The following is a 27228-nucleotide window of genomic DNA, read 5'->3' as shown; positions in this document are numbered from 1 at the left end:
AGCGGAAATTATTATTTTTTTCTTACAAAGTCTCATATTCCACTAACTTGTGTCAAAAAATTAAATCTCACATGAACTCACCATACCCCTAACGGAATCCAAATGCGTAAAAATTTTTAGACATTTATATTCCAGACTTCTTCTCACGCTTTAGGGCCCCTAGAATGCCAGGGCAGTATAAATACCCCACATGTGACCCCATTTCGGAAAGAAGACACCCCCAGGTATTCCGTGAGGGGCATATTGAGTCCATGAAAGATTGAAATTTTTGTCCCAAGTTAGCGGAAAGGGAGACTTTGTGAGAAAAAAATAAATAAAATCAATTTCCGCTAACTTGTGCCAAAAAAAAAAAAATTCTATGAACTCGCCATGCCCCTCATTGAATACCTTGGGGTGTCTTCTTTCTAAAATGGGGTCACATGTGGGGTATTTATACTGCCCTGGCATTTTAGGGGCCCTAAAGCGTGAGAAGAAGTCTGGGATCCAAATGTCTAAAAATGCCCTCATAAAAGGAATGTGGGCACCTTTGCGCATCTAGGCTGCAAAAAAGTGTCACACATCTGGTATCGCCGTACTCAGGAGAAGTTGGGCAATGTGTTTTGGGGTGTCATTTTACATATACCCATGCTGGGTGAGATAAATATCTTGGTCAAATGCCAACTTTGTATAAAAAAATGGGAAAAGTTGTCTTTTGCCGAGATATTTCTCTCACCCAGCATGAGTATATGTAAAAAGACATCCCAAAACACATTGCCCAACTTCTCCTGAATACGGCGATACCACATGTGTGACACATTTTTGCAGCCTAGGTGGGCAGAGGGGCCCACATTCCAAAGAGCACCTTTAGGATTTCACAAGTCATTTACCTACTTACCACATATTAGGGCCCCTGGAAAATGCCAGGGCAGTATAACTACCCAACAAGTGACCCCATTTTGGAAAGAAGACACCCCAAGGTATTCCGTGAGGGGCATGGCGAGTTCCTAGAATTTTATATTTTTTGTCACAAGTTAGCGGAAAATGATGATTTATTTTTTATTTATTTTTTTCCTTACAAAGTCTCATATTCCACTAACTTGTGACAAAAAATAAAAACTTCCATGAACTCACTATGCCCATCACGAAATACCTTGGGGTGTCTTCTTTCCAAAATGGGGTCACTTGTGGGGTAGTTATACTGCCCTGGCATTTTAGGGGCCGAATGCGTGAGAAGTGGTTTGAAATCAAAATCTGTAAAAAATGGCCGGTGAAATCTGAAAGGTGCTCTTTGGAATGTGGGCCCCTTTGCGCACCTAGGCTGCAAAAAAGTGTCACACATGTGGTATCTCCGTACTCAGGAGAAGTTGGGGAATGTGTTTTGGGGTGTCATTTTACATATACCCATGCTGGGTGAGAGAAATATCTTGGCAAATGACAACTTTTCCCATTTTTTTATACAAAGTTGGCATTTGACCAAGATATTTATCTCACCCAGCATGGGTATATGTAAAATGACACCCGAAAACACATTCCCCAACTTCTCCTGAGTACGGCGATACCACATGTGTGGCACTTTTTTGCAGCCTAGGTGGGCAAAGGGGCCCACATTCCAAAGAGCACCTTTCGGATTTCACAGATCATTTATCTACTTACCACACATTAGGGCCCCTGGAAAATGCCAGGGCAGTATAACTACCCCACAAGTGACCCCATTTTGTAAAGAAGACACCCCAAGGTATTCCGTGAGGGGCATGGCGAGTTCCTAGAATTTTATATTTTTTGTCACAAGTTAGCGGAAAATGATGATTTTTTAATTATTTTTTTCCCTTACAAAGTCTCATATTCCACTAACTTGTGACAAAAAATAAAAACTTCCATGAACTCACTATGCCCATCACGAAATACCTGGGGGTGTCTTCTTTCCAAAATGGGGTCACTTGTGGGGTAGTTATACTGCCCTGGCATTCTAGGGGCCCAAATGTGTGGTAAGAAGTTTGAAATCAAAATGTGTAAAAAATGACCGGTGAAATCCGAAAGGTGCTCTTTGGAATATGGGCCCCTTTGCCCACCTAGGCTGCAAAAAAGTGTCACACATGTGGTATCTCCGTACTCAGGAGAAGTTGGGGAATGTGTTTTGGGGTGTCATTTTACATATACCCATGCTGGGTGAGAGAAATATCTTGGCAAAAGACAACTTTTCCCATTTATTTATACACAGTTGGCATTTGACCAAGATATTTATCTCACCCAGCATGGGTATATGTAAAATGACACCCCAAAACACATTCCCCAACTTCTCCTGAGTACGGTGATACCACATGTGTGGCACTTTTTTGCAGCCTAGGTGGGCAAAGGGGCCCACATTCCAAAGAGCACCTTTCGGATTTCACCGGTCATTTTTTACACATTTTGATTTCAAACTACTTACCACACATTTGGGCCCCTAGAATGCCAGGGCAGTATAACTACCCCACAAGTGACCCCATTTTGGAAAGAAGACACCCCAAGGTATTCGCTGATGGGCATAGTGAGTTCATAGAAGTTTTTATTTTTTGTCACAAGTTAGTGGAATATGAGACTTTGTAAGAAAAAAAAATCATCATTTTCCACTAACTTGTGACAAAAAATAAAAAGTTCTATGAACTCACTATGCCCATCAGCGAATACCTTAGGGTGTCTACTTTCCGAAATGGGGTCATTTGTGGGGTGTTTGTACTGTCTGGGCATTGTAGAACCTCAGGAAACATGACAGGTGCTCAGAAAGTCAGAGCTGCTTCAAAAAGCGGAAATTCACATTTTTGTACCATAGTTTGTAAACGCTATAACTTTTACCCAAACCATTTTTTTTTTTACCCAAACATTTTTTTTATCAAAGACATGTAGAACAATAAATTTACAGCAAAATTTATATATGGATGTCGTTTTTTTTGCAAAATTTTTCAACTGAAAGTGAAAAATGTCATTTTTTTGCAAAAAAATCGTTACATTTCAATTAATAACAAAAAAAGTAAAAATGTCAGCAGCAATGAAATACCACCAAATGAAAGCTCTATTAGTGAGAAGAAAAGGAGGTAAAATTCATTTGGGTGGTAAGTTGCATGACCGAGCAATAAACCGCTAAAGTTGTGGAGTGCCGATTTGTAAAAAAGGGCCTGGTCTTTAGGGGGGTATAAACCTGTGGTCCTTAAGTGGTTAAGGACATTACATCAAAGTTGGATCAGCCTGTAGTGGGTTTTTCCACTTTAATTTTGAGTGTGACTCCAAATCCAGACCTCCATGGGTAGAAAATTTTGATCTCCATTTTTTAATTTTTGTGTGATTTTGTTGTCAGCACATTCAACTATGTAAAGAACAAAGTATTTCCGAAGAATATTTAATTAATTCAGATCTAGGATGTGTTATTTTTGTGTTCCCTTTATTTTTTTGAGCAGTGTATTAATAAAAGGCTGCTGTGGCCATTTAATTCCAACATACGGTGTTGTGTCATTTTTGGTGGGGTTTTAGGGGTGGTAAGGTAGTTGGGGAGATGATGTTATAAGGTGGGTGTAGAGGACCCGAGGAAAATCCCCAATAACCCTATCATGAACCTGCCTCTTGCTTTTGTTGCTCCTTCTGCTAGCCAAGTAATGTATGCAAACGGCACTGTTCCACTTTTCAGCGAGGTGGGAGCACATGTTGCGAGAGGTCAGGGACGTGCAGAAGAGACAGATGAGGGTGACATTAGTAAGGAACAAACCAATGTAAATGACTATGTAGTTGATCACACATGGGAGCCGGGTGAAGAGGGGCCATTGTCATCATCAGGGGACGAGGGTGGCAGAGCGCCTGTGAGACAGCAGGGTGGAAGTGTGCCTGTGAGACAGCAGGGTGGAAGCAGTAGGAGATCTGCAGCCAAACATGGGAGGGTTAGGCTACTTTCACACCTGCGTTTGGTGCGGATCCGTCTGGTATCTGCACAGACGGATCCGCACCTATAATGCAAACGCTTGGATCCGTTCAGACTTTACATTGAAAGTCAATGGGGGACGGATCCGTTTGAAAATTGAGCCATACTGTGTCAACTTCAAACGGATCCGTCCCCATTGACTTACATTGTAAGTCTGGACGGATCCGTTCGCCTCCGCACGGCCAGGCGGACACCCGAACGCTGCAAGCAGCGTTCAGGTGTCCGCCTGCTGAGCGGAGCGGAGGACAAACGGAGCCAGACTGATGCATTCTGAGCGGATTCGCATCCACTCAGAATGCATTAGGACTGGACGGATCCGTTCGGGGCCGCTTGTGAGAGCCTTCAAACGGAACTCACAAGCGGAGCCCCGAACGCTAGTGTGAAAGTAGCCTTACACTGTCTGCTACTGAGGAGAGTACCTGTGAGGAACCCACTAGCAGTGCACGGGTTCATAAAAGCTGTGGCAGGCAGGCATCAGGCAGGCATCACGCAGTTGCGGAGGGATAATGCCATACTCAGCAGTGTGGGAGTTTTTCAGCAAGTCTCTGGGGGAAGTTGCATGGCAGTATGCAGGATGTGTGGGCAGAAGGTGAGATGTGACCAGGATGCTAATGTTGGCACGGAGGCCCTGGGTTAACCCATGGAGTGTCACCATAAAGTGGAGCGGAAAACAGTGCCACTTATTTATTGATACAGCCTGATGCAGCAACCGCTGCATCTCCAACTGGCCCGCACCCCCTCTCCAGCAGTCAGGGCTCGGCAATGTCAGCAGAACGAAGCTGTCATTCCTTCACATTGACTTCAATGTCGTCTATAGCTCCTAATGCTCATCCTGCTCCTTGTCACTTGTTTCGAGAGCAATCAATCACCAAGGTGATTGCTAAAAGACAACAGTATACGTGCACTCATCCAATGGCGCAGAAGCTGAATGTGCACCTGGCCAAGTTGTTGGTACTACTGTTCCTTCCCTTTCCATGTAGTTGACTCTGCACATTTCAGAGAACTTATGGCTTGTGCCCCGCCAAGGTGGAGAGTCCCAAGCTGACATTACTTTCCAGAAAATCTGTACCAGCCCTGCACACATACCTTGTGCAGAAGGTCGGCCAGGCCTTGGGCTTCTTGATGTCTGGTAGAGTTCACGCCAGAGCTGACGTATGGAGTTGCAACTATAATCAAGGACAATATATAATGTTCATACCCCACTGGGTAAATGTGGTCCTGGACCAGGACCACCTGCATCTTGGCCAGGTGATGGCAATGCCGCCTCCGCATTGTAATGCTGGGATTTTGGCGCTAATGTCCTCCTCTGCCTCCGCATCCTCCACCTTGTCCTTACCCTCCAATGTAGGAACAGTTCGCAGTGGTCCTCCAGCATATCACCTATGCAAAGCTAGGCATTGTCATGTGGTTCTGCACCTGGTCAGCCTGGGAAAACTGAGCCACACCAGGGAAGAACTGCTAAGCGTCATCAATAAAGAAATCGAACACTGGCTTTCTCCTCACCAACTGGAGATAGGAACCATGGTTACTGATAATGGGAAGAACATTTTTTGTGCGCTGCATCAGGGACGGCTGATCTCAAGCTAACCGTTTTCTCAGGCCCTTTGAGGAGGCCACTTCATTTTTCAGTCGGTAGAACTATGGGATGAATGATGTCATTCCACTCCTGGAGAGGATGCGGACAAATCTGATTGGTGAGGGGACAGAAGACGTGGCACCTACATCTCATGGTCACCTGAGCCCTGAGGAAAATGAGGAGGAGGAGGAGGACTTAAATGCCCTGGTTTATCTGCCCAAGCAACAGGAGAGGAGCGGGAGGCGCAGGAGAAGCTGGAGAGTGACAATGATAGATAGATAGATAGATAGATAGATAGATAGATAGATAGATAGATAGATAGATAGATAGATAATTTTACCTACTAAAAGAGAGATGGCCTGTGATACTGTCTCCTTTGTACAAGCATATACTTACTGTAATACTTAAACTTATTAAGGTAGAGATACTGAATAATACTGGCTGATTTTAATAACAATATGATATTACCTTCTACATGAAAGAAGATAACTGCTATAATACTCCTTCCAATATATTGATAGCTAGCAAGGGAGAGAAACTTAAGTAGAGAGAAGGAGAGAATACAACCTCCTTTGTATAACAATATGACGCCGATGACCCCGATAGACCATGGCAGTGTGCAGTGGAGATAGGGAGGCCCTCTGAGTCCCTTGTGCAAATAGCCAGATGCATGCTTTCTTGTATGCTTACTGACAGCCGCATTGTCAGGATTCGACAGAGGGATGACTACTGGCTATCACATTGTTAAACCCTCACTAGTGGTCAAAAACAGGGGCATTTTTTTGACCTTCTGAGAGAGAAGTGCAGTGTGCAGTGAGCCCGTCCAGGGTTAGGATGCCGAGGGGTGGAATGGCTATGGTTGGTGTCACGGTGCTCCTACCTAGATCTGGCGTTCAGAGGTCAAGCCGTGTGCTGTTTAATCATTGTCTGGACATTGTATTTGTGTAAATTAAGTTAAATGATTTGGACCGACACTTTGCTGTTTGGCCACAAGAGGCCGCTGTTTCCTAAGCATAGCTAAAAAAGACTGAATTTCTAGATTCATTTGATGTTGAAATCTCTCAGGGGTGGAGTTACAAACCCTGGAGAGGAAGGCAGCATCCATCTTAGAATGAGCTTGGAAGAGGCATCCAGAAGAATCCATCAACATCCAAGCGTGAGAGCATCCTCCAGGGACCAGAGTTGCAGCCAAGGGGAGCTGATTGTGTCCATTACCTTGATCTTTCCAGAGGAAGGGGAACTGCTACAAGGAACTCAGATGGGAGCTGAGAAGTAAAGCCACAGACACTGTGGTACCGCACGCTTGCTGGAGAAACCTTTGCTCTGTCCCAGTCATCAGCTTACACAAAGCAGACCCGGGCCGGTAAGACTAATCGTGTACGCATCTTATACAGTTTTGGCGCCTAGAATCTTAGAGACTGAGACCAGGCCTGTAGTCAGTTAGTTAGGTTTTCTGTTTGTGTCAGGCCACAAGTATTGTTAACTGCTCTTAACAAGGACTTCACACTTGAGAGCTGATAAGCATAATAACTAATTCAAGCCAGGCTCAGTGGCGTACCGCCCATAGAGGCAGACCACGCCACTGCTATGGGGCCCGCGGCACTGGGGGGCCCGTAGCGCAGAGAAGGCCCCGTCCACACTATTTGGCCCCGCCCACTCATTACATGCAGCCGGCTATGCGGCTGCTTTTCTCCAGCCCCAACTCATCTTCCGCAATCGCCGCCAAGCCGAAGTGGGCCCCCCCCCCCCCCCGGTTTGACCTGATCCTGACCTGACCTCCTCCTGACCTGATCCTGACAGTCTGCTTACACGGAATCAGGATCAAACCAGCCCTGCATGTAGCGCTCGAGCCGCTGGCCAATCAGCACAAGGCAACTCTGTTGAGGCAGCTGCTGATTGGCCAGTGGCGCAAGGGGGCGGGAGAATCGGCTCGAACTTCGCCGCCAGAGTAGTGCCAGCTGAGGAGTAGAGACGAAGAAGAAGAAGGCAGGTTCTGAACTGAAGCACCGGCTGTGTCCCTGGCTGGCCTGAACTGAAGTAAGTCAGATTCAGAACAAGTACCGTTCGTTCGTCCTGTCCTGCCGTGTCACTGCGTCTGCCTGCCAGTGCCTGCACAGGCTCAGACACACAAAGGAGCCAGGCTCATGTCCACTGCCACCAGGGTGAAGCTGCCTCCTGCCTCCTGCCACTGCCCTGTCCCCTGTACCCGAGTGATTATGTATGAAGGATGCGTCCAGGGCTGCTCTGGGTTGTAGCTGCTCTGATCTGTGCCATGTCAGAGCTGGGTGAGTGTTATTCCGCAGAGGGGGAGGAGGTGATGCTTCTGCTCCCTGACATCTGCCCTAATTACCCCCATTCACCCTAACCCTGTGGTGACCCTCTTCACATCTGTAGTACTGAGCCAATGGAGCATCTGCCATCAGTGGAGACCATCAGCAGCACCCCTGATCGTGCCATGCCCACACCCTGTACCCCTGATCGTGCCATGCCCACACCCTGTACCCCTGATCGTGCCATGCCCACACCCTGCACCCCTGATCGTGCCATGCCCACACCCTGCACCCCTGATCGTGCCATGCCCACACCCTGCACCCCTGATCGTGCCATGCCCACACCCTGTACCCCTGATTGTGCCATGCCCACACCCTGTACCCCTGATTGTGCCATGCCCACACCCTGTACCCCTGATTGTGCCATGCCCACACCCTGTACCCCTGATTGTGCCATGCCCACACCCTGTACCCCTGATTGTGCCATAACGGTTTCAGTAGGTCAAGTATACATTTCTTTATTGGCAAATGGGGGTGTGGCAAGGGGAGGAGCCAGGACAGTGGGCGGGGTTAGGGGGCCCAAGTCAGATTCTTGCTATGGGGCCCAGTGATTTCTATGTACGCCCCTGGCCAGGCTGGTATATTCAGGAGAAGCACAATAGGCATGTGCTGTTTAAGCAGTTGGGGGAGGGCATTGTTATAGCATGGAATAAGATTGTAAGCTGTTGCTCTGTACCGCAGGCTAGCCCGCACCCAACAATTGTTCCTGACGCTAGGGTAATAACTGTTAAGGCACGGCTGATCTATTTGAGCCCGCCAGTAGCTAAATTTACCGCTAATACCTCCAGCATCCACTGGGGTCTCAGCCTCCTGTCTGGTTGTATGTAAATTTATTCGTGTTACCAGCATCTGTGATTGCGTTCATGGCCATGTTAAAGTAAAACAAAATACTGCTTTGGCAATACTGGTGTTTGAGTTGCTTTCTTCGTTCGTGGCTTCGCTGTATCCTGGGGAGCCCGCCCTGGCACACGACTTACATAGCGGCTACACAGAAAGTTCGTAATCATTAGGAACTCAAATGAGTTAGATCTAGACTCTGATGCAAGTTGAGTTGATTTACTCAATATTGGCATAAACGGGTAGCAGCTTATACACTGGCAGGTGAACTGGGTTCTTTCCTCTATTACCGCTGTGCTAAACTTTCCTTCTTGTCTGGTATTTTGTAAGGGGCCTCTTTCATCTAGGCTAGATGCCACTGATAGCAGACTCAGTGCCCGGTGGGCTTCTGACCACACTATGATAGACTATCGGGTCCCAGTTGCAACTCTTACAACCCCTGGGTTAGGGCTGACTTGACTCTGGCTGCAATTTGCCTGCTGTGCTCCCTGTCAGGTTTCTAGACCAGGATTGCACTGCACTACTTCTCTAGCCTCTGTCTAGGACCAAAACTCAGGCTCAACTAACCCTGAACAGGCAAGACACCCCTCCCTTTGGAAGATCTGGGCAAGCCCACTCCTCCAAGGATGGGGAGAGGATGGAATTGCTGGCACAGGGCATAAAATTCAATAAATAACAGTTACATAGCACTTTCTGAACAGACCTGGAAACAAAAGGAATGGTGGTGTCACACATTGGTTAGGTATTAGAGATAGTAGCAGGTTGTAGGAATAGTAGTGCCCGCTCTAGGGTACTACAGATGCAAAAATGTACTACTACAGAGACTTGCTGTATAGTCAGTTGGTTGCTGCCTACGAGCACCATCGATCGTCCTCACAAAGGTCTGGGATGGGGGGGGGGGGGGGCGCAGGAGCAATACCAGCTCCATATGCAGCAACTCCAGTAGTGTGGCATCAGAGCGGGTGTTTAGAGTGGAGATGGTGGTGGCAGCAGCAGTAGTGGCCCCATGACAGACTGGGGAGGCTGGGAGTGACAGTAGTGGCCCCATGAGAGAATGCAGAGCAGCAGCAGTGGCAGTAATGTTGTGTTAACATCACTGTTTATTTTTCTATTCTTCTGATCCATCAGAAGAATAGAAAACTAAAAACAAAAAAAAACAAATCCTGTATTTTGAGAATCCATAAACCTCTTTCAGACAGTCAGTATTTTGCATCAGTATTTGTAAGCCAAAAACATGAGTGGGTCCAAAACAGAGATAAAATGTAATGGAAATATTGAACCCACTCCTGCTTTTAGCTTACAAATTCTGATCAAATACTGACTAAATACTGACTGTGTGAAAAAGACCTTACAGATGTTCAGTATTTGGGGATGGGGACCAACAGCAGTGGCAGTAACAGGGACAATAGTGGCCCCATAACAGAGTGGGGAGGGGGCAGCAGCAGTGGCAGAAACAGGGACAATAGTGGCCCCATAACAGAGTGGGGCAGCAGCAGTGACCGTGAAAATTGTCTCCCCATGACAGAGTGGGGGGGAAGGGACAGAAGTGGCATACAGCACAATATGATGGTAGATCACAGTAGTAGCAATCATGTCACCACCTGCTGGTTGAGGTTCTGTTGCATGTTCTGCTGCTGCTGGGTGGTTTCTTCAGCGGCTGAAGAAAACTGCTCATCGTAAATTTCAGACTCAGGTTTCTGCATATGGAGCTGGTGCTGCTCCTGCCCTCCCCTCCCAACACCTGTCATGACAGTGGAGCGTGAGCACAGGGGGTCCCCCCTGGTCAGACCTTCCTGAGGATGGACAATGGTGCTCGCAGGCAGCGACCAACTGACTACACAGCATGTCTCTATTTGCATTTCTCCCAGAAGGTTTAAAGAAATGCCTCCATTTTTGACCAGTAGCGAGGGTCTAACAATGTATATAGCCAGTAGTTATCCCTCTGCCAAATCATGACAATGCGGCTGTCACTACACGAGCATGCATCTGGCCATTTGCGCAAGGGACTCGGAGGGCCTCCCTGCCTGCATCTCTACTGCATACTGCCACGGTCTGTCGGGGTCATCTGTGTTGTCTTCGTTGTTGCCCTCCAGCTCCTCATGCTCCTCTCCTGTCGCTTGGTTAAATAAACCACCTAGTTGTGTATAAAATTCCTGTCCATTAGACCGCCCTTTGATACTGAGGCACAGTAATTCTATATATAAACTAACAGATTAACTGCAAATGTGCCAGCAGATCAACAAGATGCAGACAGCGATATATTAGACCGCACTTTAATACTGATGCACAGCAATTCTATACATAAACTAACAGATTTAATGAGATTGTGGCAGCAGTTCAACAAGATGCACACGGTGATTACACTCAACCTGCACTGTCCCTGCAGTCTCCCTATGCTCTCTCTACAGTGTCTAAAAACTCTCCCTACGATCACCCTACCCTGTCCCTGCACTCTCCCTATCCAATATTCTACATTTAAAAGCTTTCTGCAACACTGTCCCTCGCACATAAGCGCTTGTAAGGTCTTTCTCTAAGCTCAGCTCACAGTGAAATGGCAGACACTGCTCGGGGTGAGGCTATCTGCTTATTGGCTGGCTGCATGGCATTATGGGTCATATTGTGTTCCCGGGCTTCTTACTTTTACTTTGTAACACGTGCAGCAACCATTTTAGAAAAAGTCCTATCCGTTACCACAAAGCGCAAGGAAATTTGGCTTTGCAGCAAATCGAACACTGATTATTATACACTTACAGTATTATTATATACAATATACTGATTATTATACACTCATAATTATATGCATCAAACTAATTATTATAAACATCGGACAGATTTTTACACACATCACACTGATTATTATACACTTATTATATACACAGTGATTTTTATACATGACACTGATAATTATATACCTGAGCACAGATTATAATACATGCTGAACTGATTATCTCTCTGATTGTTTATCACTCACTTTGCTCTTTCCAGATCCTGTGGACGATTTGCAGCCGGCCAGACATGCTGACATGTAGGTGATATTATTCACTCCGCACACTGGATCCCACTGGTTGGTGGGGCAGCTACAGTCGCTGTTACAGTCGGAGAACAGCTGGTTGCCTCCTAATGTGTCCAGTTTGCTCCTAAGATACAGTAAAGACGTCAGAGCCCAGCCCCCTCTCGTTATCTGCCCCCCCCCCCATCTTTATAATAACCCTGGAACCTACCCATTGTAAGATACAGTCATTCCCGCCACTTCATGTCTTTCACAGCCAATAACAAAGATGGCGGGAAAAAAGATGAAGGACCCAAGAGAGGAAATGAAGACCAACTTAGAGGCAGATAGCAATCCAAACTTATACTTCTTCATCATCAGACCACTCAGCAACATTCCCAGAGCCGCTGCTGGAAGGGATGCTCCTGCACAAGAAAACCATGGCACTTAAAAGGATTGTTCTGTCTTCTGTATGTCCTAAAATTCTCTAGCAGACTTTGAATTTTTAGTTCCTCACCATTTTTAAGATTTCTGTGCATGAATTAAATAATAACAGTTTTTTTTTTACATCCACCCCTAAATAAACATTTACAACCAACTTTTCCCTTGCACCAATACAGTTAAAATTAAAAATGAAGCAATTCTGCAAATAATCACAAATATAAGGCCTCTTTCACACTTGCGTTGTCCGGATCCGGCGTGTACTCCACTTGCCGGAATTACACTCCGGATCCGGAAAAACGCAAGTGTACTGAAAGCATTTGAAGACGGAACCGTCTTCCAAATGCTTTCAGTGTTACTATGGCACCCAGGACGCTATTAAAGTCCTGGTTGCCATAGTAGGAGCGGGGAGCGGGGGAGCGGTATACTTACAGTCCGTGCGGCTCCCGGGGCGCTCCAGAATGACGTCAGAGCGCCCCATGCGCATGGATGACGTGATCCATGCGATCACGTGATCCATGCGCTTGGGGCGCCCTGACGTCACTCTGGAGCGCCCGGGGAGCCGCACGGACGGTAAGTACACTGCTCCCCCGCTCCCCGCTACACTTACCATGGCTGTCAGGACTTTAGCGTCCCGGCAGCCATGGTAACCACTCTGAAAAAGCTAAATGTCGGCTCCGGCAATGCGCCGAAACGACGTTTAGCTTAAGGCCGGATCCGGATCAATGCCTTCCAATGGGCATTAATTCCGGATCCGGCCTTGCGGCAAGTGTTCCGGATTTTTGGCCGGAGCAAAAAGCGCAGCATGCTGCGGTATTTTCTCCGGCCAACAAACGTTCCGTACCGGAACTGAAGACATCCTGATGCATCCTGAACGGATTACTCTCCATTCAGAATGCATTAGGATAATCCTGATCAGGATTCTTCCGGCATAGAGCCCCGACGACGGAACTCTATGCCGGAAGACAATAACGCAGGTGTGAAAGAGCCGTAAGAGATAACCACCTGCTCTTATGCATAGAGCCCTGCTGCAGATCTACATGTCTCAAATTTAACAGACTGCGAACAAACCTTGTATACAGTCTGATCCTGCAGTCGTGTTTCTCTACTCCCTAGTAAATGTACATTAGTAAATATAGGAGAGTTATAATTACTGTATGACTGCAAGGTTTGACTATATAATTTTCGTTTGTATCCTTTACTATTGAGATTCATACTTCTGCACAAGAGCTGTGTACACAAAATAAGAGGAGATTTATAATGAAGACTATTTCACAGTTTCATGCTTTATGGTAGGCCTCATGCACACAACCATATTTTTTATCCATGTGCTATCTGCATTTTTTTGCAGATGGTACACTGACCCATTCATTTCTAAGGGGGCATGCACACATGGTATTCTTTTGAAGATTCATGTGGCCATTCCGCAAATTATAGAACATGTCCTATTCTTGTCCACATTGTGCATGAAAATTGAATTTCTATTGATGTGAGTAAGAAAAATGGGGAGTGCACATGGAAGTTATCCATATTTTGTAGATCCATTGTTTGCGGACCGAAACACGAACATTGTCATGTGCATGAAACATGCAGCGTCCCGCTCAGGACACATATACCCTGTGAGCCTCCTGAGATGTTATTTTTGTTTTTCCTTTTTCTAGATCATTATGGACTATCCTGGTTTTTCCATGATATCATCAGTCTTCAGAGGAAAAAATTACAACCCCATTTGTCACATTTCGTTGTTGCCTGAGATATATTTGCCTAACCCATTTTACTTTCAGATACAAGTAGTACAAGAATGGGGTTATGGTGTTATTTCCTATGCATGCATGCTTTCCCTTCTTTTATATCTTACAGGAAGACACAACATCGAGTCAAAAATGTGTCGAGGTCGACTTATGCAGCATCCCACTCAGGACACGTGGGAACTGCAAAATTACTGTGAAACTACATTACCGTGTTGCATGTCATTCTGCATTACATCACCTGTTGTATCCCTGTTCATAGGCTGGTTAGGTGCACTTTATACATCCCACCACTAGAGGGGGATAGCATTTAGTTTATATAAATACTTTAGTCAGGCCTAGTGTGGAGAAGAGGATAGAGTGAGGATAAGGAGAGGAGTAGAGTTAGTTGTTAAGCTGAGGCTACACACCACAGAGTAGTGGGTGAAGTCTGAAGCAGCAATGAGGTGGAGCCAAGGTATGAGGGGCAGGAGAGCGGTTTCCTCCTGTGATCCTCTTAGTTCCTACATCCTACAACCAGAGGATAGTGTTGCGTCCCTGGAAGAAAACCAAGCTAAAAGAGAGACATCAGTGATAACAGCCGCTACCAAAGGCTTAATGGGCACCTTTGCACATGGTGGAGGACAATCTAGCTACAGGCAGCCTCACCATACCTTATAGAAGACAGATTAGCTACCTGTTCAAGGGCTTGGAAGATACAGAAATAATAGGACTAAGCATACCAGTAAGACCTACAGAACCACAGCCTGAGTCAAAACCTAGCCAAAACTATTAACAGTGGATCAACAGAATTCCTCTAAAAAACAAAAGACTGTATTCTGTCTGGATGTATATGCCGCAATTAAAACCAGCCACAGTAAAAGTTGTGAGTTGTATCCTACCACTGTCTACTTCATTCTTCAATATCACTACAACTGGTTGTACCACCATAAACAGTACTGGCGTCACGACAAATACCACCAAGGGACCCAGCCGCCACAAGCACCCTAAACACCATTGTCATCAAGGGCACCTCAACCTCCATCTAGGCTGGTGCTTCACTAACACAGAGTGTGCCCCGGAGGATTTCGTGCTGTCTTCCTCATCACTGTGCTGCTGGCCCAGGGAGGCTTTCTGCTAACCGTGAGTAAACCGATGAACTGTATTATTATTGGCCCCTCATCGGCCCACCGTGCACCTCACGTGTAGCCCCTGCGGTTCTGGCATGCCACAAACATAATTTGCACGCATTAGTTACTGCAGGGGCCTGGCAGTCCCTGATAGCCGGGCCCCTGCTGTATCTGCCGGCATCGCTGTAAAAGCCGATGCCGGTGGATTAACCCCTTCTATGCTGCGGTCAGTGCTGACCGCAGCATAGAAGGTGCATACGGCGGGTGAGGGAGCCCATCAGGTCCCTGCGCTGCTGTGGTGTGGACCCGATGGGTGACAAGGCAGCCTGATGTCGTGCAGAGGCTGCCCAATGCCTTGCACGGCATCGGGACCTGCCTACTACAGGGGCTGAGGAGATCCTCAGAAAAAGGAGGTCCTCAGAAAAAGCGCAACACCAAAAGGCGCATGTCCCACAAAATGGTACTAATAACACCTTCACCTCATCCCGCAAAAAATTAGCCTCTACATAAGAAAATAGCTCAAAAATGAAAAAAAAACTATAGCTCTCAGAACATGGAGACATTAAAACATAATTGTTTTGTTTCAAAAATGCTATTATTGTATTAAAGTGAAATAAATAAAAAAAAGTATACATATTAGATATCGCCGTGTCCGTAACAACCAGCTCTATAAAAATATCACATGACCTAATCCTTCAGCTGAACACAGTACATCACAAAAATTGTAACACCAAGCGATCAAAAAGACATATGTCCCCCAAAATAGTACCAATCAAACCGTCACCTCATCCCGCAAAAAATGAGACCCTAACTGAGACAATCGGTCCAAAAATAAAAAAAACTATGACTCTCAGACAATGGAGACACTAAAATATGATTTTTTTTTGCTTCAAAACTGCTATTATTGTGTTAAAGTGAAATAAATAAAAAACAGTAGACATATTAGGTATTGCCACGTCTGTAACAACCTGCTCTATAAAAATATTACTTAAACTAACCTCTCAGGTGAACACCATAAATAAAATTAAAAAAACTGTGCCAAAAAAAACATTTTTTGTTACCTAACATCATATAAAGTGCAACACCAAGCGATCAAAAAGGCGTATGCCACCAAAATAGTACCAATCAAACCGTCAACTCATCCCACAAAAAATGATACCCTACCCCAAAATTGGTAAAAAATACAAAAAAAGCTATGACTCTCAGACTATGGAGACACTAAAACATAATTTTTTGGGTTTCAAGAATGCTATTATTGTGTAAAACTTAAATAAATAAGAAAAAGTATACATATTAGGTATAACCACGTCCGTAACGATATGCTATATAAAAATGTCACATGATCTAACCCCTCAGGCAAACGCTGTAAAAATAAATAAATAAAAATGGTGCCAAAGCAACCAATTTTTTGGTCACCTTGCCCCATAAAGTGTAATAATGAATGAACAAAAAATTATATATACCCAAAAATGGTACCAATAAAAACGTCAACTCTACCAGCAAAATATGAGACTCCTCCTCACCTACCAGTACTTAGGCTTATGGGACTTTGTTTTGATAGTTCACAGGTAGTAACATCACTAAAATGTCAGCAGCACAATCGAGCTACTGTAAGCAGGAAACAAAGAAAGAGAGTGACACAAAGAGAAAGCACTGATTCTTTATATCTAATTCCTGACAAAAGCTGTGCTGTATGGAAGAACCAACTAGAGTAACTTCATGAAGCAGCTGCAGCAGTGCTCGTTCTCTGCCCCCTGCTTAGGGTAGGTACTACAAGCAGGGGCTTAGTAAAGAACCAGTTTTATGTGCAACCTCATTTAGATCGTGATATAATGAGAACATTTAAGCTGGTCATACACATTAATCTAAAGTTGATCAAAATGGACGATTTCAACCAAAATGAACGTTTGTTGGATGAAATTTAAGACCTAGTGGTTGTTTTAGTCAACCAATGATAAACTATTATTGTTTGAAAAGAAGTCAACAGTGTTTAATATTTTCTTTCAATTGTCGGAAGAAAGATGTTCAAAGAAAGATGTTTTGTGAACGAAAGATCTTTCTTTCAATAAATGTTCCCAGAAAGATCTTTAAAGGGATTCTGTCACCAGGATTTCACTTACTGAGCTGTTAACATGGCCACATCAGTCTCAATGATTTATATTACAATATACTAGTATTACTGCCCTGTGTCTTGTAATTTGTCTATAAAATCGCTTTTATTAACCCCTTAAGGACTCAGCCCTATTTCACCTTAAGGACTTGGCCATTTTTTGCAAATCTGACCAGTGTCACTTTAAGTGCTGATAACTTTAAAACGCTTTGACTTATCCAGGCCATTCTCAGATTGTTTTTTCGTCACATATTGTACTTCATGACACTGGTAAAATGAAGTAAAAAAAAAAATCATTTTTATTTATAAAAAAAATACCAAATTTACCAAAAATTTGTAAAAAATTGCAAATTTCCAAGTTTCAATTTCTCTACTTCTATAATACATAGTAATACCTCCAAAAATAGTTATTACTTTACATTCACCATATGTCTACTTCATGTTTGGATCATTTTTGGGAATGATATTACATTTTTTGGGATGTTACAAGGCTTAGAAGTTTAAGTTTTAGAAGCAAATCTTGAAATTTTTCTGAAATTTTCAAAAACACTATTTTTAGGGACCAGTTCAGGTCTGAAGTCACTTTGCGAGGCTTACATAATAGAAACCACCCAAAAATGACCCCATTCTATAAACTACACCCCTCAAGGTATTCAAAACAGATTTGACAAACTTTGTTAACCCTTTAGGTGTTTCACAAGAATTAATTGAAAATAGAGATTCAATTTCAAAATTTCACTTTTTTGGCAGATTTTCCATTTTAATAATTTTTTCCCAGTTACAAAGCAAGGGTTAACAGCCAAACCAAACTCAATATTTCTGGCCCTGATTCTGTAGTTTACAGAAACACCCCATATGTGGTCGTAAACGGCTGTACAGGCACACGGCAGGGCGCAGTAGGAAAGGAATGCCATACGGTTTTTGGAAGGCAGGTTTTGCTGGACAGTTTTTTTTGACACCATGTCCCATTTGAAGCCCCCCTGATGCACCCCTAGAGTAGAAACTCCATAAAAGTGACACCATCTAAGAAACTACACCCCTCAAGGTATTCAAAACTGATTTTACAAATGTCGTTAACCCTTTAGATGTTGAACAAGAGTTATTGGCAAATGGAGATGAAATTTCAGAATTTCAATTTTTGGTCAAATTTTCCATTTTAATAAATTTTTCCCAGTAACAAAGCAAGGGTTAACAGCCAAACAAAACACAATATTTATGGCCCTGATTCTGTAGTTTACAGAAACACCCGATATGTGGTCGTAAACTGCTGTACGGGCACACGACAGGGCGCAGAAGGAAAGGAATGCCATACAGTTTTTGGAAGGCAGGTTTTGCTGGACTGTTTTTTTTGACACCATGTCCCATTTGAAGCCCCCCTGATGCAACCCTAGAGTAGAAACTCCATAAAAGTGACCCCATCTAAGAAACTACACCCCTCAAGGTATTCAAAACAGAATTTGCAAACGTTGTTAACCCTTTAGGTGTTCCACAAGAGTTATTGGCAAATGGAGATGAAATTTCATCATTTAAATTTTTGGGCAAATTTTCCATTTTAATCAATTTTTCCCAGTAACAAAGCAAGGGTTAACAGCCAAACAAAACTCAATATTTATGGCCCTGATTCTTTAGTTTACAGAAACACCCCATATGTGGTCGTAAACTGCTGTACGGGCACACGGCAGGGTGCAGAAGGAAAGGAATGCCATACGGTTTTTGGAAGGCAGATTTTGCTGGACTGTTTTTTTTACACCATGTCCCATTTGAAGCCCCCCTGATGCGCCCCTAGAGTAGAAACTCCAAAAAGTGCCCCTGTTTTAGAAACTACGGGATAGGGTGGCAGTATTGTTGGTACTAGTTTAGGGTACATATGATTTTTGGTTGCTCTATATTACACTTTTTGTGAGGCAAGGTAACAAGAAATAGCTGTTTTGGCACCGTTTTTATTTTTTGTTATTTACAACATTCATCTGACAGGTTAGATCATGTGATATTTTTATAGACCAGGTTGTCACGGATGCGGCGATACCTAATATGTATACTTTTTTTTTATTTATGTAAGTTTTACACAATGATTTCTTTTTTAAACAAAAAAAAATCATGTTTTAGTGTTTCCATAGTCTGAGAGCCATAATTTTTTCAGTTTTTGGGCGATTACCTTGGGTAGGGTATGATTTTTGCGGGATGAGATGACGGTTTTATTGGCACTATTTTGGGGTGCGTGTGACTTTTTGATCGCTTGCTATTACACTTTTTGTGATGTAAGGTGACAAAAAATTGTTTATTTAGCACAGTTTTTTGTTTTTTTTACGGTGTTCATCTGAGGGGTTAGGTCATGTGATATTTTTATAGAGTCGGTCGATACGGACGCGGTGATACCTAATATGTATACTTTTTTTTATTTATGTAAGTTTTACACAATAACAGTGTCACGACCGCTATCCCAGCAGCAGTCGTGTCGCACCAGATGGAGGGGAAGGGGGACCCTTATCTACGGATGGGAAATAGAATGGCCACCCCTGACTAACCCTAAGCTGGCACCTGTCTGCCCTGATACCCTAGACGGGGTGTGAACCCGTGCGGCGAGCAGGATGCCTAAACCCTCAGTCGCCCTAACAAGACTGGACTGGGGAAAGGCCGATGGGAGCGCTAGTCACCATCACTCACGTCTAGGAAAACAACAGGGGAAGACAGCAACAAACAAACAACAGCAGAGATAGACTTATCCAGTCACAGCAGAGAAGGCGATCCCAAACACGACAGTCCACGCCGGACAAGAGCTCCACAGCAACACCATCAAACGATCTCCTTCCAAGGTCAGAGTAGCACTGGAAGTAAGGACTATATCTGGCAATGACTGCAAGTGAAAGTGAAACTAATATAGTAGCTGGGAGTGGCAGACAGGACTCACCTGAGAAGGATGCCTACAAACTCCCAGTCAGGACAAAAAGGTTCACAAGGCAAAACCCAGATGACATACCCTGAACCACGGAGCAAACTCACAAGCTATCGCGAGTAGCAAGTCGCTGCGACCTTCTCCTCCCAGACCTGTCTGGATCAGTCACAGTCGTGACAGTACCCCCCTTTCTACGAGGGGCCCCTGGACCCTCAAGACCAGGCCTCTCCGGATGGGAGCTATGAAAAGCCCGAATGAGTCTGTCCGCTTTTATCTCTGATGCTGGAACCCACATTCTCTCTTCGGAACCATAACCTTTCCAAAGCATCAGGTACTGAAGAGAGCGGCGAACATATCGTGAATCAACAATCTTTTCTACCTGAGACTCAAGACTGCCATCAACAACCACCGGTGGAGGCGGTAGTGGCAATGGTTCAGGAGGTTCTACATATCTCTTAAGCAGAGATCTGTGGAAGACATTATGGATCCTTAGAGTCTGAGGTAGCTCCAGACGAAAAGCCACCGGGTTAATGATCTTAATTACCCTATAAGGACCAATAAATCTCGGACCTAATTTCCACGAGGGAACCTTCAACTTGATATTTCTGGTAGACAACCACACCAAGTCATTCACCCCAAGGTCCGGACCTTCAGAGCGCTTCCTATCAGCCGCACGTTTGTATCTACCACCAATTCTCTTCAAACTTTCTTGCACACTCTGCCACACTGAAGAAAGTGAAGACGCAAATCGTTCCTCCTCGGGAATCCCAGACGGCCCCCCCTCACTAAACGTACAAAACTGAGGATGGAAACCATACGCACCAAAAAATGGTGACTTATCGGTGGATTCTTGACGACGATTATTAATGGCAAACTCGGCTAACGGTAAATAAGATGACCATTCCTCCTGATTTTCGGAAACAAAGCATCTCAAATATGTCTCTAGGTTTTGATTGGTACGTTCAGTCTGACCGTTGGACTGTGGATGGAAAGATGAAGAAAACGACAGATGAACCCCTAAACGAGAACAAAAAGCTTTCCAAAATTTAGAAACGAATTGGGTACCACGATCCGAAACAATATCGGAAGGGACCCCGTGAAGCTTCACGATGTGGTCAATAAAAACCTGAGCCAGTGTGTTAGCATTAGGCAATGCGGCAAGAGCAATAAAGTGCACCATTTTACTGAATCTGTCAACAACTACAAGAATAACAGTCTTCCCCGCTGATACTGGTAGATCCGTAATGAAATCCAAGACAGGTGCGTCCAAGGCCTGTTGGGGATGGCCAGAGGTAAAAGACGCCCTGCCGGACGAGTATGATCTACCTTAGAACGAGCACAGGTAGCACATGCAGACACAAAATTCAACACCTCCTGGCGCCATTTAGGCCACCAGAACCGACGAGACACTAACTCAGAGGTTGCCCTACTACCTGGGTGTCCTGCCAGTGTGGAGTTATGGTGTTCTTTTAGTATCTCCAGTCGTAAATTTTCTGGCACAAACAGTTTACCCGAGGGGCAGGAGGCCGGGGCGTCCCCCTGAGCTTCCAACACCCTCCCCTCCAAACCTGAGTGTAATGCAGAGACCACCACCCCCTTTTGCAAAATGGGCTCTGGTACCTCAACATCACCCCCTCCAGGAAAACTTCGAGACAATGCATCCGCCTTAGTATTTTTTGCCCCCGGGCGATAGGTTATTACAAAATTAAACCTAGTAAAAAATAACGACCACCGAGCCTGTCTAGGGGTGAGACGTTTAGCAGACTCCAGATATAATAAGTTTTTGTGATCAGTAATCACCGTGACGGGATGAACCGCCCCCTCCAAAAAATGATGCCACTCCTCAAAAGCCAACTTAATAGCCAAAAGTTCCCTGTTGCCAATATCATAGTTCCTTTCTGCAGTAGACAATTTCTTCGAAAAGAAAGCACACGGACGCCATTCACCAGGGGACGGGCCCTGAGATAGTACCGCTCCTACCCCCACCTCTGATGCGTCAACCTCTACAATAAAAGAAAGCGAGACATCTGGCTGTACGAGAATAGGGGCCGAGGTGAATCTCTCCTTCAGAGATGCAAAGGCAGTTTTGGCTGCATGTGACCATTTGGAAAAATCGGATCCCTTTCAGGTCATGTCCGTCAGTGGTTTGACCACCAAGGAATAGTTCTTTATAAACTTTCTATAAAAATTGGCAAACCCCAGGAAGCGTTGCAATGCCTTCAGGTTCTCAGGCAGATCCCAGTCTATAATCGCCCGGACTTTCTCTGGATCCATGCGGAAACCTGAATCTGACAACACATACCCCAGAAATGGCAGTTCTTTTACGGCGAACACACATTTTTCTAACTTAGCAAACAATTTGTTGGCCCTTAATATCTGCAGCACTTGTCTCACATGGATCTTATGTGTATCCAGATCCGGGGAATAGACCAGGATGTCATCAAGATATATCACAACAAATCTCCCGATAAGGTGACTAAAAATATCGTTGACAAAATGTTGGAATACCGCAGGCGCATTAGTAAGACCAAATGGCATGACCAGATTTTCATAATGCCCTTCCGGAGTATTAAAAGCCGTCTTCCACTCATCCCCCTCTTTGATGCGAACCAGGTTATAGGCTCCTCTGAGATCCATTTTGGAGAACCATTTAGCACCAGCAACCTGATTAAAGAGGTCGGGAATGAGAGGAAGAGGATAGGGATCTCGGATAGTTATCCGGTTTAATTCCCGGAAATCCAGGCAAGGACGTAGGCCCCCATCTTTCTTTTTAACGAAAAATAACCCTGCAGCCACAGGTGAAGAAGAGGGTCTGATGTGTCCCTTAGCCAAACTCTCCGAAATATAATCTTTCATAGCCTTCCTCTCCGGGCCGGAAAGATTGTATAACCGGGTTTTAGGTAGTTTTGCCCCAGGTAATAGATTAATCGGGCAATCATATGGACGATGAGGTGGTAACCCCTGACAACCCTTCTCAGAGAACACATCCATAAAATCTGACAGAAAGGCAGGTAAAGATGTTACAGAGAGTGTAGAGCACCTACTACTCAAGCAGTTGTCCTTACAATGTTCACTCCACTCCACAATCTCCCTGGCCTGCCAATCCACCACTGGATTGTGAGTCACCAGCCAGGGAAGCCCCAATACCATAGGAGCCGGAAGACCGTCCAGGACATAACAAGAGATATGCTCTTTATGGAGGTTCCCTACCTGCAGATGGATATTATGGATGATCTGAGTTAACTCTCTCTGAGTATGAGGGGAGGAGTCGATGGCAAACACAGGAATAGTTCTGCATACCGGTTCCGGAGTAAAACCCAGAGCCTGAGCAAACCGTGAATCCACCAAGTTGACCCCCGCCCCACTGTCCAAAAAGACGGAACAGATCTCAGTTTTATTGCCCGCCTCAACGGTAGCGGACAACAAAAACTGAGACATGCGTATGGAGGAAACGAATATGCCCAGACTGTTCTCCTCCGCACAATCTGGGGACTCTAGTTTTCCGGCGGCTCCTTTGTTTGTGGTCTCTTGGGTTCTGAGGGACAAACCTTTACAAAATGACCCCTCCCCCCACAACGAAAACAAACCTCTGACCTATGGCGGAACTTAGGAGGATTCACCCGTCTAGTGGCGCCCCCTATTTGCATTGGTTCGACTGGACCATAACAGACCGATCCCTGCCCTATAGAGGCCTCCGTAAAATTTAATAGTCTCTCCCTGAGTCGTCTGTCGATTCTTATGGACAGAGACATAGCAGCCTCAAGAGACCCAGGGACCTCGTATACCGCCAGTGCGTCTTTTAATTTTTCAGACAACCCCTGGCAGAACTGACTCCTAAGGGCCGAGTCGTTCCATAACGTATCAGTAGCCCACCTACGGAATTCGGAACAATATAGTTCAGCAGACCGGTTCTCTTGCCGAAGTCTACGTAGCTTAGACTCAGCCAGTGAGACCCTGTCCGGGTCATCATATACGAGAACCAGGGCTTCAAAAAACTCCTCCACTGATCGTAAGGTCGGATAGTCTGATGGTAGGGAGAAAGCCCAAGCCTGCGGATCTCCTTGCAGGAGAGAAATTACAATGCCCACCCGTTGTTCCTCACCGCCGGAAGATCTAGGGCGTAACCTGAAGAACAATTTGCAAGCTTCTCTGAAGGTTACAAATTGGTCTCTCCCTCCAGAGAACCTATCAGGTAAAGCCACTTTTGGCTCAGGAGTACCTTGGTTTCCCGTAGCAACGGTGGAACCCAAGGATTGCTGCTGCAGCACTGTTGCTTTTAATCCTGCCACTTCAAGGGATAACCCCTGTAATTGTTTCGCCAAAACCGAAACCGGATCCATAGTGGAGCAGACAAAATACAAAGCAAAACAGCAAGCAACAAAGAAAAAAAAAAAAGAAAAAAGAAATGTCATTTTTTTTTTTAAAAGGCCAGATATACTGTCACGACCGCTATCCCAGCAGCAGTCGTGTCGCACCAGATGGAGGGGAAGGGGGACCCTTATCTACGGATGGGAAATAGAATGACCACCCCTGACTAACCCTAAGCTGGCACCTGTCTGCCCTGATACCCTAGACTGGGTGTGAACCCGTGCGGCGAGCAGGATGCCTAAACCCTCAGTCACCCTAACAAGACTGGACTGGGGAAAGGCCGATGGGAGCGCTAGTCACCATCACTCACGTCTAGGAAAACAACAGGGGAAGACAGCAACAAACAAACAACAGCAGAGATAGACTTATCCAGTCACGAGCAGAGAAGGCGATCCCAAACACGACAGTCCACGCCGGACAAGAGCTCCACAGCAACACCATCAAACGATCTCCTTCCAAGGTCAGAGTAGCACTGGAAGTAAGGACTATATCTGGCAATGACTGCAAGTGAAAGTGAAACTAATATAGTAGCTGGGAGTGGCAGACAGGACTCACCTGAGAAGGATGCCTACAAACTCCCAGTCAGGACAATAAGATTCACAAGGCAAAACCCAGATGACATACCCTGAACCACGGAGCAAACTCACAAGCTATCGCGAGTAGCAAGTCGCTGCGACCTTCTCCTCCCAGACCTGTCTGGATCAGTCACAGTCGTGACAAACAGCTTTTTTAAAACAAAAAAAATGATGTTTTAGTGTCTCCATATTCTGAGCCATAGTTTTTTTTATTTTTTTGGGCGATTGTCTCAGGTAGGGGCTCATTTTTTGCGGGATGAGGTGACGGTTAGATTGGTACTATTTTGGTGGGCAAACGCCTTTTTTGATCGCTTGCTGTTAGGTTAGGTCATGTGATATGTTTATAGAGCCGGTTGATACGGACGCGGCGATACCTAATATGTCAACTTTTTTTTTTTTCCTATTTTTTACCCATTTCTTTTTACCTTATTTGGGGAAAATGACGTTTTTGTTTATTTTTACTTGAAACTTAATTTTTGGGGGAAAACTTTATTTTTTCAACTTTTTTTTCACTTTATTTTTTCAACTTTTTTTTCACTTTATTTTTTCAACTTTTTTTTCACTTTATTTTTTGTCCCACTTTGGGACTTCAACTTTTGGGGTCTAATCCCTTTTACAATGCATTCCAATACTTCTGTATTGGAATGCATTGGCTGTATGAGTAATACTGTGTGTATTACTAATACAGCTTCCGGCCTGTGAGATCCAGGGGGCTGGATCTCACAGGCTCGTCACCGGAAGGCAGTGCAGATGCCTAAGGAAGGCATCGCGCTGCCTTCCATGCCATCGGGTCTTCCCTACAGCCGCATGGGGACCCGATGGCACCGCCGCCCGCTGCCCGCCGTATAAGGTAAAACCGCAAACCGCAGGTCTGAATTGACACCCCCCGGCGTTGTGACAGGATGCCCGCTGAATGATTTCAGCGGACATCCTGCACCGATTAACCCCCGCCGCTTCGCAATGTAATTTTTAACTTAGGACGTACCGGTACGCCCTGGGTCCTTAAGGACTCGGCAAACATGGTGTACCGGTACGTCCTAAATCCTTAAGGGGTTAATATGCAAATTACCTAAATAAGGAGCCCACGTGGCTGTCCCTCTGTCTGTTGGAGCCCAGCCGCACCACTTCTCCTTGAGCCCAGCACCGCCCCACTGCTAATTTATTCACTCCTCATCGCCGACCTCATATGCCTGGTGCGCCGTAATCTCACGCATGCGCTGTGGAAAGATCTGTCAGTGCCCGCGCTGTGTCCTGGCATCGGCCTCACAGAACACATTGCGCATGCGCTGACTCGTCTTTCCACGGCACATGCGCGAGATTACGGCACACCAGGCATATGAGGTCGGCGATGAGGCGTGAATAAATTAGCAGAATAAATTAGCAGTGGGGCGGTGCTGGGCTCAAGGAGAAGGGGTGTGGCTGGGCTTCAACGGACATATGGACAGCCCCTTGGGCTCCTTATTTAGGTAATTTGCATATTAATAAAAGTGATTTTATAGACAAATTACAGGACACAGGGCAGTAATACTAGTATATTGTAATATAGATCGTGAAGACTGATGTGGTCATGTTAACATCTCAGTAAGTGAAATCCTGGTGACAGAATCCCTTTAATCCATTGCCTGGTTTCATTAAACTTGTATGGGCAGTTTGGACAACTGTAACGGCCAATATGGACTCAAATGTGTATGGCGGTGTCTGTAAACAGATCGTTCGCCAGATGTTTGTTCAACTACTGTTCAACCTAACACCAAATTTAATGTGTATTACTCTGATAGCCCCATTGTAGACTAGAATCCACATCTGCATAACTTACAAATAAGTACAGTTTATCATTTCTAATTTAGCTGCATAAACGTGAAGGTCACTTGGCTGATCCACTGCCAGTTTGTGCTGGATTATGATGTCACCCCTACCCCATCCACACACAAGGGAATTCAGCAGCACCTGCTCTCTCTCCCCACTCTGTACCAGCGATAACCTCAAGTGCCCCCTGTCCACGCTACAAACACTAGCTGTAAGTAGCCATACTGTGTAAGTCTATCTCAGCAGATTGATTTAAGACAGGTTCAGCGACAGCAGAATGATGAACTTCTTGAATCCTCCATGGCGTGGCTGACTTCTGTGACTGTGTAGTTCAAGGAAGGCTATCTGATGATTAGTGGAGCAACAGCTAGAAGCCCCTACTAATTGCTGCTCCACCATTCAGTACAGAGACTACCTTTCAGAGATTCCAACACTAGGATCATAAGGATATTGCCCTCTGGATGCAACGTAGGGTTGAAATTAGAACATAACTCCGGCCTTTTCATTGTGGAGATGGGAGT

General features: G+C 45.2%; 1 protein-coding gene across 1 annotated transcript in view; it reads right to left on the bottom strand.

Moving 5' to 3' along the window:
• Positions 1–27228, bottom strand: part of LOC121003602 (solute carrier organic anion transporter family member 1C1-like) — a 216530-nt gene that overhangs the window by 37624 nt on the left and 151678 nt on the right. Inside the window, exons 10-11 of the mRNA XM_040435465.1 lie at positions 11890–12082; positions 11640–11805 (exon numbers count right to left, since the gene is read on the bottom strand). Of these exons, the coding sequence (XP_040291399.1) occupies positions 11640–11805; positions 11890–12082 (359 nt within the window). The remainder of the gene's footprint in view (positions 1–11639; positions 11806–11889; positions 12083–27228) is intronic.

The sequence above is a fragment of the Bufo bufo genome, chromosome 1 (assembly GCF_905171765.1).
Source record: "Bufo bufo chromosome 1, aBufBuf1.1, whole genome shotgun sequence".
Classification (NCBI taxonomy): domain Eukaryota; kingdom Metazoa; phylum Chordata; class Amphibia; order Anura; family Bufonidae; genus Bufo; species Bufo bufo.
This window is presented reverse-complemented; position numbering and strand designations above follow the sequence as displayed.